At 37.6% G+C, this 14,667-nt stretch overlaps 1 protein-coding gene across 5 annotated transcripts in view; it reads right to left on the bottom strand.

Moving 5' to 3' along the window:
- WAPAL (wings apart-like homolog (Drosophila)) overlaps window positions 1-14,667 on the bottom strand; it is a 69,197-nt gene that overhangs the window by 34,733 nt on the left and 19,797 nt on the right. For 3 of the 5 annotated variants that reach the window (XM_012723813.1, XM_012723811.1, XM_012723815.1), the window contains exons 3-4: window positions 5,233-6,276; window positions 2,455-2,573 (exon numbers count right to left, since the gene is read on the bottom strand). In XM_012723813.1, coding sequence (XP_012579267.1) covers window positions 2,455-2,573; window positions 5,233-6,276 — 1,163 coding nt within the window. The remainder of the gene's footprint in view (window positions 1-2,454; window positions 2,574-5,232; window positions 6,277-14,667) is intronic. The other 2 variants (XM_012723812.1, XM_012723814.1) reach the window with 1 other exon arrangement.

Genomic DNA, 14,667 nt, shown 5'->3' with positions numbered 1-14,667 from the left:
CCAACTGCACATACTATATGCAACATATACTATATGTTTGCATAAAAATAGTAACAAGTCCAATAAAGCTGACCCAGAAATCAGGCTCAGCTAGAAAACATGTTCAGATTCAAACAATACTTTGTATATCAAGCTAGGAGCTATCTAAATGGGTAAGAGTGTCTGGGCCTCCCTTGAAGCACAAGGGGTTGAGTCTCAGCACTATGGAGCTATCTGTAGCACAAGTTCTATCTCCTGCCAGGGAGTTGACCTATATGGAGCAGCAGACCTCTCCCTGTCTTGCCTGCTACTCCCCTCAGCAGTGTATTTCAGTCCATACGCCTGTTCTGCTCCCTACTCTGTCTCTGGTGAATCCTTTCACTCCCCCATACCTCTGGCCCATACTAGAGCTCCTCTATGTAAAAATAAATAAAATCTTTTAACATAAATAAATAAATGTTTGATGGTGTCTTTCTCCTTTTATACTTTGACCAATATACCACATCAACAGACCAATGGTAGTTTTTTTCAGTCTACCTCTATTAAGTCTCAGATGTCTACTCCATGGGAATACAGTGAATCTTACACTTCCATCTTGAGTAGATCACTGGTTGGTCAATGAATCCTCAGATTCAGAACAAAGGGAACCATGAGAACAACAATTTTACAGAAAAACAAGCTGCTTCATGAGAGTGAGTTTTGTTAGAGGAGTATGTGGAAGAAACATTTGTTGGGTGGGAGGTGGGACTATCTGTCCTTCAAAACCTCTTCAAGTGTAAGATTCTGTTTTTTTAAGGTGACAAACTAAACTCACTTTATGAAACAAAAGCGCTTATAACATTATAAAGATACCCATAACTTTAAAACTAGTTTTGTGTAATTTTAACTTTCTAATGCAACTAAATATGTATTCAAGATTTATACTGACAACCAAATTTTAATTGCCCAGAAGCCCATTATCCAGTATCATATTGAATGACAGAAGGAGAGGGAAAAAAATAAGACCCATAATGTTCCTCTGAGCATCAGACAAAAGATAATGCCAGATGGGCCTAGCATTAAACCACAGGGAGATGAAAGTGAAGGTATAAATATTTGAGAACTGAAAGTGAGATTGACATTATCATTTGGTTCATCAATAACTCAGAGAAGTGTTAGCTAGTAAAATAAGATGGCCAATGTTCCAGGTAAATATAGCCCTACAAGCCCTGGAGATTACCAAGGATCATTATACTGGTAGAGCAGCAATCAAATTAAAAGCAAGGAAGATAGAAGAAATACATGTATTTCTATCAGCAAATATACGGCAAATGCAAAAAGTGGGATACAAAGAAACTATAACCAGTAATCAGAAACAAAGTGCTATTTTAAAACACTAAAAATCACAAAATGATCAATAGGTACTCAAAAAAATCCAGGTTAAGTTCCAACCTAACCCCACACCTTATCTTTACTTTTCTTCCTAGTGAAGACGTTTCTGGATAATCATTGTTAACATGTTGTTACCAGAAATTGTCATTCTCTGCATCATGTATCTGTCAGTTGTGCTCTCCAGCTAGTCCTCAACCCTGGTATGAGCCTTTCTCTACATCCCTGGTGAAGTATTAAGAAAAATTCTTGCAGATGGCATTCTAAAAGAGTTTATGTTTTCTGACATGATTCAGGTTGCCAAAAGGAAGAGACACCTCTTAGTCCAAATCAGTGGTTCATTAAAACTGAGAAGGCCTTGTGGATCAGGAAAACTGTTTATGTGTATGGAGCTTGAGCAAATATATAGAGAATAATGGGAAACACATTTCCAACTGTCAGCAAAGTAAAGTAAAATATGGGAGGATAGAATAAATTTGGGTATGAATTAGAATTGGAGGTATCCAGGTGAACTCATGGTTCTGAATATGCACAGATACGAAATACGTATGTTATCTGTAGGAGAGGAGAATATATACATACATTTACATGTGACCAGATCTTTATTTCTAAATGTCATTCTCCACTAAAAACTGGCATTATTAGAGAAACTGACTTTAGATCTGCATATGAACATGATAAATTCTGATGTTTATCTTATATCATTAAATAAGAAAATGCAAGTGGGAAAGAAACACCCACAGATTTAAAAATCTGAGCTTCAAAACAATTAATAGTACTATCATCAAAATAAATAATGTGGGCTTCCCTGGTGGTCAAGGGGTTAAGGCTAAGCACTGTCACTGAGACAGCCCACTGATATGACCAGGGAGCTAAGTTACTCTGTGGCACAGCAGACCTCCCCAGTCTCCCTGCTGTTTCCCCTCAACGGCGTATTTCAGTAAATCTGCCTGTTCTATTCCCCATTTGTCTCTGGTGAATCCTCTCACCCTCCACACCTTTGACCCACCCCAGTTCTTGTGTGCATAAATAAATCTTAAAAAAAAAAAAAAAAGTTGCACCCTCTGATAAGAATCAAAAAAAAAAAAATCATTGTTATGTACTTACCCGTTTGGGACCACTAAAAATCTTTCTGGTATTTTCCTTTGATTTATCTCCTTGTTTATTTGTGGGCTTCTTCACACTTTCAGGCACACCAGGCAAGTCCTCTGTAAAATCCAAGTTTTCTGAAATGGTAATCAAAACTAGCTAGCTTTCTAGTATTTCAAATTATCTACCAGACAACCTATGAATATAGATGGGGAATGGCACATGTGTGAAGAAAATAAAAGGATCACTAGTTCCAAAAATACTACCAATAATATTGGGTTTCACTCTCCCATTCTTAACCTCTGGTTGTCTTCCCCAACCAAGAAAAAAAGAAAGAAACTTCATTGCTGTGTATGTGTTGTAGTTTTTGTGCAAATGGCAAAACTACAAATAATTTCCCAAATGATTTATTCTTCAAAGTTCATGTTACTGCTGGGTTTCTTAGGAGACCATGTAGGCTAGTGTGGACACTTACACACACTCACACACTACCCTTAACAACAACCTGTAACATTTTTTTTTAGAATTTAAATACAATGAATAATGTTGATCTTTGAAGAAAGCCTGAGCATTCAAATACAAGCACAATTTAAAAAAACATAACAACAGAGAGAATAGCTACTTTTGGCAAAAGATATAAAATGACCCAGTGCAATGTATGAGTCTTCACAAAAACCAATGGACTTATTCTCCAATGGCTATACATTTTTTAAATCTAAACAAAAATAGGAAAATTTCTGCAATCCCAAGCCTTATAAATGTTCATATATATTAAGATTCAAATTTCTACTCTGGATATATCAAATTGTCTTTAATTTTTAAATTTATTATGTACCAACTTAAAGCTTTTGCAAAGAAGCTAATGATTTCACATTTTAACATTTAAAAGATCACTTTACCCAATATAAAAATTTGTCACGTATTTTTCAACTGTAGACACTAGGGTAACTTATTATCAAGATTTACATAAGAGCTAAATAGAATAGGAGCACAGGTTTCAATCATGATTACTTATCTATCTCCTGAGAAAGCAGCCATAAAATTGTCAGTCAGATCTGAAGCTGACAAGCAAGGCTACTGCAAATTCCAGTATTCCAGAGGGAATGAAGACAACATTATATGAGTTCTGAAAATACCATCCTTTTAAAAATATCATCCTTTTGAAAAACACCGGATGGTTTCACTCATAGCAGGAGTATAAAGGACCAGGGGAGAAAATAATAATAATAATAATGAACAAATATATATCAGAGACATTTTACAGGACTGGAGTGGGGAATGGGATCAAAAATTTGGGGGGGTGGGGAGGGGGAGAGCACTGAACTATGGTAATGGCACAAGGGTGAAGTGGTGGTGGGAAGCCCACAGGGATTAACTACTGAGATAGAAGGCACAAAATGATGTAAAAATAAGCTACGATATTATTTAAATATATATATAATGCATATATATATATTTTTATATACATATTCCTTTTAATTTAGTTTTTGCAATAGAGAATAAGGGTAAATCCCAAAGGGCTACCCATGTGTAACTAGTTTTTAATGTAAGAGTAAGAGTCTAATCTAGCAAACTATTTTTATGCCAAATAAAGCAAAATGCTATGTAGTCTCAAGCATAATTTATAGTTTAAGACTGTCTATGTAAAAACACTACTATAATTCTAATTTGCTGACACTCTTGTGATCCTGATGGACAAAAACTTTATTTAACAAGTAAACCCATAGAAAAAGAAAAAAAAAACCAAAAACTTTACTTTGGGCTAAGTATAAATAAATAAAGCTCCTATGCCTCAGAGAATTTCATATATTCTTTCCCATTCATAAAGTCCTTCTCAAGTAATGATTTAATTACAGCAAAGCTAAGCTATGTTTTTTGTTTTGTTTTGTTTCTCCTGTTGAGAGGGCAGTCAACTCCTTCAGGATTATTACTGGTCCCACTATCCTAACAAAGTAAATTTCCACTATTAAAAGTGAATTTAAAGACTTAACCAGTAGTTTCCAATACTATTAACTAAGAGGATGACTCATAAAATTAAGATTTAATCTCAATTTAAAATTTAAGATTACTTGGGATGCTTTTTAATATTGACTGATTCACTAAAAAACGTCAGAGAATTTTTATTCATTTTAATTTCCTAACATCCCCCTTATTAAAACCATCAGCCTAGTTCTAAACATCTAAAATCTACCTTTATGTCTCTATTGCATTTAGATTTTTCAAAGTTAAAACCTCAATGGATGCCACTAGATTTGCCATCAGAATGGCGGCCTATGGGTTAAGTCTCAGTGCTATCACCACTACAGCCTAAGTTTGATCCCCTGAGTTCAATTCCTGGCCAGGGAGCTAATCCACTATGGTGTAGCAGACCTTTCCTGTCTCACCCACTCCTCCCTTTAAGCAGTATTTCAGTAAATTTGCCCATTCTGCAACCCACTCTGATTCTGGTGAACACACACACATACTACCTCTGGCCTTCACCCCAGTTCTTCTTCATAAAAGTAAAGACTTAACTCAATGTTTGAAACACACACACCTGCACCCCCAGAAAATCCATGTCTCCTCAAGGAAAATCCATCCATAGCGCCTCAGTCTACAAAATGGTTACTTATAGTGGGACCTTAATTAGTATTTTAAAACGTATCATTAGAAAGGATAATTTGTGGCTGTGAATAGGTATACTTCTATTAAAATTAAACAGAGCAAGCTGAACTCTAAGAGGAAACTAAGTCTCTGCTGATTTAAGCCAGAAACACACCAATACTTAAAATTTTTAAGAACTGAAGTCTTTCTTACCTGCATTATTAGTATTAGACTGAATGTCCTGTGAATTATCATTGCTTTCTGGAGGAGGCTGCAAGGAGGGTGATGGAGCTGTTTTAGTTCTTTTTTTGCTTGTCTTTTTCTCCACTTGACAATCATCATCATCATCATCTTCACTTTCACTGAGATCATCAAAGCCAAAATACTTAATTTTGTAATTAGAACTCCCAGAACCTCCTTCATCACCTCCTGTCTCATCATGATCTTCAAAACCAAAAAATTCAAGTTTAACATCCTTTTTGGATTTAGTATTACTAGGTCGAAATCTAGTAGTGGTCTTAGAAGTTGCAATATCTGCCTTTTTTCTTAGACGTCCAGCTTCTCCCAAATCTGCAGGAGTTGATGCAGCAAATTCATCCATGCTGCGTTCCATAGTATCCTGTATAGTAACATTACAAACTGACAAGCAAGATGGATGTAAAACAGTGTAATCTCTAGTCCGTCCGACCGTCCCTCTAAAACTGGTCCCACAACTTACACTGCCTTTCTTTGCCTGATTCAGGCCATCTTTACTTGATTCACTGTTTCCTTTGGCTAAGGCCTGACTGGTGCCGTCCATTAGCTTATCAAAATTTGATGCTCCTTGTGAGGGTTTTGCTTTATTGGCCCTACAGTACGTCCTACAGTTGCTCGGCCTAAGAACACTTTGCATGATGTCTTCCTCAATGGCTTCATTTAGATTTTCCAACCGATTTTTAAAATCCTCATCCTTCATCTCCAAAAGAGGATCATTATCCAAACTTAAAATACAATCTTCTGATCTGATATCTTCAAAATCATTATCCCATTCATATAAACCAGTTCTTATAGATCCCTTAACCGGGGATATTTCTGATGGCGAATCTGATCTTTTTCCAAGTTGGGAGTTCCAAGTATCATTTGTTTCTTTGATTTCATCAGTTTTGTGTCCAGAAGTCACTGTAGTTGTTGTACTGGGTTTCTTGGTACTGTCTTCAGCATTTTTGTAAATATGGTGACTGTTCTTTTCATGTTCTTCACTAAAATTCTCCACTTTATCTACAAAATTGAACAAATAAGTCAAAGAATAAATACATGAGTGACATCAATGTAAAAGTTAACAAAAACTAGGAATATCTGGCAAGTAGTACAGAATCAATCTTGAAATAACTACAATAATTTTAAAGTGTGAAAAACTTAATGTTTACACATCTGACAATTTTTCTTTCCACATTTCAGTATATAGCTCTCAGATCTTCTAGTGTGACCTCTCCCTAGGCATCCAAGCCCCCTAAAATTGCTACCCTAAACTCAAAGATTTCAGCAGCATTTAATGCACATCAATTCAGAATGAGAATGATCAAAAACATTCTCTGAAGTATTATGGGTTTTTCAGATAAAAATGCTGAAATTAAAAATGGTTTAGACCCTAAAGACTGTAATACAACAAAAAACTCTGGCAATATTTGTTTTTCTGGGTTAGGGCTGCCCATTAGGTATTCCAGTTCCATCTAGAAAGCCATCCTTGAGTCAGATTTCTTATCTATTATTTCTTTCTTCTAACCCTTTCTTCTAATCCTAAAAACCACATTATTTCAGGATTTTTTTTTTAAGCAGTGACTCTGGTCTAGATGGCTACAGTAGCTATCTGTGCATGTCAACCAAAAGTAAATCTTAAATTACTTATTCATGTGTACTTTAAGAGTTCACTTTTGCAAAAAATGTCTTTCACTTCTATCATTACAAACTTTTTTAACCTTTCTGAGGCTCATGATTCAAACTGGTATTATGATTAATTCTTCCAGCACTTACTGGGAAAAAACCCAAAACAAGCCACTGGTAAAATGTTTATATAAAACAAAAAAAATTTTTTTTACTTTAAAAAGGTATACACACATTTAAGCAACTCCAATTAACAACCATCAAATGCAGGCAAAGGAAATGCTTTACCATAAAGTACTGTGTAATTTTTAAATGATGCCCAATGAGTTTAAGTATAATTTAACGAGTTAAGATTTGTATATACTTACCTGTAGAAAGCATCTAATTTACAGATGTACCTGTTTACATTCTTTTAAGACTTACTTTTATTTATTTATGCATATAAGAACTCTGCAGGCCAGAGGTATGGGAGGTGGGGAACTCACCAGACACAGAGTGGAGAACAAAACAGGCAGATCTAATGAAACACACTGCTGAGGGGAGCAGCGGGCCAGACAGAAGTCTGCTGTACCATACAGGTCACCTCCCTGGCTGGGGATCGAACTCATGCTGCAATGGTTGGGTGATAATTTAACAACACAGAGACTTAACCTGTGTCACCAAGGAGGCTCTACCTATTTATATTCTTAAATATAATCTCAGAAGTGCAAATCACTAAAGCCTAAGATACTGAAAAAAGCTAAAAATTACAAGCTGCCTGGCATCTGATAACTTAAGTTAGAAGCAAAGTGTAAAACCAAACCTGAAAATATAACAGAACTTATTTTATAATAAATGGAAAAAGTACTGGTAGCCAAGTCTTGAGTCCTATGTGCCCTGGTTAAACTAGCTCTTAGTTCAGATAAGACTCTCATAAATTTATAGTTATTTACTAAATTTGGGAGTTTTCCTAAGGGCTTCAACTTCCTCATCTGTTCAAAATGGAAGCCACTATCCTAGACTATTCCATACACTCTTATTGAAGGAATTATTAGAAATAAATGCCAATCAGAAAGTTTAACATGTTTAGATACATAGAAGTCTAAGAGATGTCATTAAAAGTTAATACCACATTTTTACATCGTATCTCTTTCTATATCCTACTATCCTTTCTACATCCTATCATTTTTCTGTTTTAATCCCTGTGCTGTCTTTCTGTTTGCCCTTCCAGATCAGTACTTTTCAAAACAGATTTATTTATTTATACATACAAGAACTGAAGTGTAGGCCAGAGATGTAGGGGTGGGAGTGGTGGTGAGAGGATCCACCAGAGATAGAGGGGGAAGCAGGATAGGTGAACTGATTGAACTACACTGCCCAGGTGAGCAGTAGGTGAGACAGGAGAGGTCTGCTGCACCCTGTAAGTTAGCTCCATGACTGGGGATTGAACTCCTGCTGTAGTAGCTGCTGACAGCTTCACAGTGCTGAGACTTAACCCCTTGTGCTACCAGGAAGGCCCATATCCTACTACCTTAAAGTCAGGGAATATACTATTTCTAATTGTCATATATAATGAAGTTCTTCTGACTAAAAAAAGCATAGTGAACAATAAGCTTTACTACTGATGTATTTTTAAATTTCTACTTCAGTTTTACTTATTACTCCCATTTCCCCTAAAATCAAAGTACATGTTGTATATAATTATTCTCATCAGCAGGCTGCCTTTCATATAAAGTTCAACTTTACTGTAAGTTTATTTGTAAATGCATTTTATGTGCAAAGAGTAATAAACAGCTATATAAAGTATTTTAACCAAAATATATCATTATCAATTATAATCTACTCATGCATTAAGTTATATGACATAAGCAGATTGATTAATATTAAAGCATATTATGTATTTTTGGGACCTGGTGGAACAGCGGTTAAAGTCTCAGCACTATCAAGGTATTGTTAGCCACTGTGGCATGAGTTTGATCCCAGGCCAGGGAGTTGGCCCACATGGCATAGCAGACCTCTACTTTCTGGCCTGCTGCTCCCTTCAATAGTGTAATTCAGTAGATCCACCTATTTTGCTTCCCACTCTGTGCCTGGTGAATCCTCTCACCAGCACCCCACACCTCTGGCCTACACCTCAGCTCTTGTATGCATAAATATTTTTTTAAAGTAAATAAAGTATATTATGTATATCTAAACGTTTGAATCACTCCACAAAGAGTTGTGCATAAAAAAGAATTATCCTGTTCTATTTCTTCACAAAATTCTTATAAAAAAGTTTTCTCAGCCCTCCCTGGTGGCGCAGCGGGTTAAAACACAGCACAAAGAAGCTTAAGCCACTTCAGAATGAGTTCGATCCCTGCCTGCCCCAGAGGTAACCACATGGTGTGGCAGACCTCTCCTGACCCGCCCATTGCTCCCCTTAGCAGTGTGCTTCGTGGATCTGCCTGTTCTGCACCCCACTCTGTCTCTGGTGAATCCTCTCACCCTCCGCATCTCTGGCCTGTACCCCAGTTCTGTACGAATTAAATAAATCTTTAAAAAAAAATTTTTTTCTCTCTAGTACTCATTTAGCTCTCCAATAGTCTTAATTATGCAAGAGCAAAGTTATATCATCCTAAAATTCAGAACAGCAAGTATGCTCAATGCCCTTCTCCCTCAAACATTTCAGCTTCCCAGTTTCAGATAGACCTACTGAACATTTCAAAACATCAAGTATAGTCTTGGACCACAGATTCTTGTGGGTAGTCCCAACAGACTGTATCATATTCTAAGTGTACAACAGGCTACATCACCTATGTTTGTGTTAATTACACTCTCTCATGTTCCACGATGTCAAAATTGCCTAATTATAAGTACCCAAGCTCCATCATTAAATATGTATGACTACATAAACAGCAAAAAAAGGAGAAGGTGAAGGGGAAATGACTACTTTTCTTAGATTTAATCTATTTTAATCAAAACTGGCTAAGTAAGAAAAAAATGTATTTCTAGAAAAGGTTAACAGTTTATGAATTAAAGGAATAAATGTCCGATCTGCATTGTATTGGTTAATAACTTTGGACAAATTACCTCCTAAGAAGTTTCCTTTCTTCACCTGAAAAAAGCTAATAAAAAAAAACTAAAATCAATCTTATAAGCAAGCTGAACTGATGATAAAGGTATTTTGCACTTTATAGCACATTATGCCAATGCAATTTATCATACCCATTACAACTTTATTACAGTACAGGTTATATTTTTAATTATCTTTTTTTTTCTTAAAGGTTTGTTTATGCCAGAGTTGTAAGGGTGGTGAGAGGATTCACCAAAGACAGAGTGAGGTAGATCGACATAGGTACATACACTGCTGAGGGGCGCAGTGGGAAGGTCAGGAGAGGTCTGCTATGTCATGTGGGTCACTTCCCTGGCCTGGGATGGGATTTACGTTGAAACAGCTACAGCTAGCTTCTCAGTGGTGTACTTTAACCCACTGTACCACCAGGGAGGGCGCTAATTATCTTTTAGCAAGATTCTTAGAGGAAACTAATGTAAGTTCACTACCTTAGATCCTGTATCCATCAGCTTCATAAAAGTAATATAAAATCATATTCTAAGGGCTATATTCAAGTTAGAGAGCAATGCTGAATATATGGAGAGTTCTCAGTATGAAACTTAGTCCAAGGCCTCCTGGTGGTACAAGTGATTAAAGCACAGCCAGAATTTGATTCCTAGCTAGGAGGGGACCCACATGGTACAGCAGACTTCTCCAGTATCACCTGCTTCTCCCCTCAACAGTGTTATTCCGTTCAATTAACCTATTCTGGTACCTGCTTTGTCTCTGGTGAATCCTCTCACCCCCAACCCCCACACTTCTGGCCTATACCCCATTTCTGGTATGCATAAATAAATAAATCTTTAAAAAGAAAAAGAAGGGCCCTCCCTGGTGGCGCAGCGGGTTAAAGCACTGCACTAAGAAGCTAAAGCCACTTCCACGAGTTCGATCCCTGCCTGCCCCGGAGGTGACCACATGGCGCCGCAGACCTCTCCTGGCCCACCCGCTGCTCCCCTCAGCAGTGTACTTCTCAGTCAACCTGTTCTGCTCCCCGCTCTGTCTCTGGTGAATCCTCTCACCCTCCGCATCTCTGGCCTGTACCCCAGTTCTGTATGAATAAATAAATCTTAAAAAAAAAAAAAAAAAAACTTAGTCCAGTAACATCTGCAACAAAATGCTTAATAAATACTACTAGATTTTATTATCACTAGACTGGTGGTTTTTTTTTTTTTTTTTTTTTTGTATATTAGATAACAGGTAAGGGAGGGAATTTTGCATGATGAAAAATACAAGGAGTTGAACTAGACATTTAAGCTAATATGTCACAGGTATATAAATGTAGCAATTTATATTACTTCCTTAAGCCTCATCTTGTTCATCTAAAACAAATAAAAAAGTGGATCATCTCACATAAAAGATTAAGTGCCTGGGACCTCCCTGGTGTTGCAGCGGGTCAAACAAAGCTAAGGGCCACTTCAGCACAATTCGATTCCCAGTCAGGGAGGTGACCCACATGGTGTAGCAAACCTTTCCAGTATTGCCCGCTGCTCCCCTCAGCAGTGTAATTTGTCAATCGGCCTATTTTGCTCCCCACTCTGTCTCTGGTGAATCCTCTCACCACCCCTGCACCTCTGGTTTGTACTCCAGTTCTGTATGCATAAGTAAATAAATCTTAAAAAAAAAAAAAATGATTACGTGCCCTTGTTCCTTATCATTTTGAAGCTATAAATACACACATGAAAGGCCTCCTTGGTTGCCCAGGGGTTAAATCTCAGCACTACCACCAGAATGGCCTGAGTTCAATCTTTGGCCAGGTAACTAACTCACATATTGTGCAGCAGACCTCTCCTATCTCGCCCACTCTCCCCTTAGCAGTGCATTTTGGTAGATCCGCCTGTTCTGCTCCCCACCCTGTCTCTGGTGAGAATCCTCTCACCCCCTGGACCCCAACTCTTGTATGCATAAATCTTAAAAAAACAAAAAAAACTATGTATGTTATATAAGGTCTTTGTATAATCCCCAAAGTGTGTATTCTAATTTTAAGTCAATTGCCACCTGGAGGGAACAGGTTCCTCAGCATGTGGTAGCCTAGGGAAGTTGGCAGTGAGGCTCTTCACAGGCTGTATTGATTTGGGGAAAGGCTGGGATTAAGCTGACTTGTATGTATTACTTTGAATATTGGGTAGTTTGCTGTCTTTAAACTTACATGTAAATTTTATTTTGTATGTGTTTTAAAAAAAAGCATTTTTATATAAGATTTGTTTTTTTATATATGCATATAAGTGGGGTATAGGCCAGGAATGTGGGAAGTAAGAGGATTCACCAGGGCAGAGTGGGGAGCAGAACAGACACATTGACTGAAATATACCGAGGGGAACAGGCTAGATATGAGAGGTCTACCATGCCATGTGGGCTAACACCCTGGCTGCAGTGGCTGGCATTAGCTTTATAGCTCTAAGACTTTAACCCCTGTGCCACCAGGGAGGCCCCTATAAAAATCCACTGAGGAAGATGTATTTTTTTTTTTTAAACATTTACTTATTTGTGCAACAGAACTGGGGTACAAGCCAGAGGCTCAGGGGCAGCGAGAGCCTTCACAAGAGACAGAGTGGGGAGAAGAACAGGCAGATCGACAAAGAACACTGCTGAGGGGAGCAGCGGGTGGGTCAGGAGGGGTCTGCCACGCCATGTGGTCACCTCCAGGGCAGGCGGGAATTGAAAGCATGCAGAAGTGGCTTTAGCTTCTTAGTGCTGTGCTTTAACCCGCTGCGCCACCAGGGAGGGCCAGAAGATGTATTTTTTAAAAAAGATTTATTTATTTATACATACAGAACTGAGGTACAGACCAGAGGTGCCGGTGGTGAAGATTCACCAGAGACAGAGTGGAGGCAGAAAGGCAGATATATTGAAAAACACTGCTGAGGGCAGCAGCAGGCGGGTCAGGAAAGTTTGCTATGCCAGGAATATACGTGTTTTTTTTTTTTTTTTGGATGCCTCTGACAGTCACCAACTCTTGATGACAATGAAAAATCCCTTCCACAGAAGCAGAGTTTCTTAAAATATGTACCTTTTCCAAAAAATACTGGAATGTTCACTCATAGCAGGAGTATAAAGGACCAGGCAAGAAAGTAACACTAATAATGAACAACTATATAACCAGAGACATTTTACAGGGGTGGAATGGGACCAAAAACGGTGGGGGGAGGGAAGTGTACTGGACTATGGTGATGGCACACGGGTGATTTGGTGATGGGAATCCGACGGGATTACAACTGAGATGGAATAAGACACAAAATGATGTAAAAATAAACTATTATTTTAAAATATATATCTTTTCACAGTCTTTAATAATCATAGTATGCAAACTATGTATCCTCCCAAAACATACGGTACCTTTAAAAAACACATTTATTTTAAAGAATTATTCCTTTATTGCAAGAACTGAACTCAGGCTGCAGCAGTGATAGTACTGAGACTTAACTCCCATACGCCACTGGGAGGTCCCCAATTTAGTTTTAATGAAATTCATTACTAAATCCTCGACTTTTACTTGTATTCTGGTCCAAAAACAGATCTGTCAAGAACCTGTAACTAGTCACTTTTTTCACACATTACAAATAATGGCATACTGCTCACCTATCCCTAACCTTACTGTGGTATAGTACTCCAACTCTGCCTTATAAAGGAATAATGTAACACATTATTGGCATCTGTGTTTAAATGAGTATTAATACCTGATTTACAAATCCTATGCATGTCAGGTGGTTTTTCAATTATTGCTTCCCAAATAAAGTATGCTAATTAAACTCTTTCCATTGTTATTTTTCTCAAGTTACATGTACTAAAAACCAAATTGATGCCAGACTTATTCTAGAAAAAACGTTCATCCAAATATTTATGAACTGAAAAAAAGTCCATCCGTGTCATAAGAGGTACATTTCCAATTTAAATTTATATACCTATTTTACAAAATATATATATTAAAAAAAAACTACCATTAAAAGACTAAACATGGGCCCTCCCCTTGGTGGCACAATGGGTTAAAGCACAGCACTGCAATCTGGCCACAGCTGCTTCAGTGAGTTCGATTTTCTAACTATTAAAGAACTTGTGCGTGGGACCTCCATGATGATGCCAAAGGATTAAATTAAAATGCAGCCCTATGAAGCTGTCCATCGCCACTGCAGCACAAGTTACATCCCCAGCCAGGGAGGTGACCAACATGGCATGGCAGACCACTCATCCTGTCTGCTACTCTTTTCAGCAGTGTGTTTCAGTCAGTCTGCCTGTTGTGCTCCCCTCTGTATCTCTGGGTGAGTCCTCTCACCTCCTCTTACTCCCTCAGACATCTGGCATGTACCCCCGTTCTTGTATGCATAAATAATTTTTTTTTAGAAAGAACTTGCTCTTGTGTTTGTTTTATAATACATCAAATTGAGAAGATGACTGTAGTAAAAGAAGTATGGTATTTATTTGGGGGGTTAAGGAGGGACATAAAGAAGAGTTTATAGAGTGACTAGCAAAGCTTTCTTGACATGGGTGGTTTTAATTCAATAAACTAAACTTCTTTCTAGGTACTATATGGTGTGACTTTCTGTATCTTTTACAGGAAAAAAAAGGTTAAATCACCATGTTACTTAAACTGCAATTTATTTTTATTTTTTACAATAAAATATTCACGGGCCCTCCCTGGTGGCTCAGCGGGTTAAAGCACAGCACAAAGAAGCTTAAGCCACTTCTGCATGAGTTCGATCCCTGCTTGCCCTGGAGGAGATCCA

The sequence above is a fragment of the Condylura cristata genome, unplaced genomic scaffold (assembly GCF_000260355.1).
Source record: "Condylura cristata isolate star-nosed mole 26May11 unplaced genomic scaffold, ConCri1.0 scaffold00011, whole genome shotgun sequence".
Taxonomy (NCBI): domain Eukaryota; kingdom Metazoa; phylum Chordata; class Mammalia; order Eulipotyphla; family Talpidae; genus Condylura; species Condylura cristata.
The sequence above is the reverse complement of the archived record's forward strand: the minus strand, read 5'-3'. Positions and strand labels throughout refer to the sequence as shown.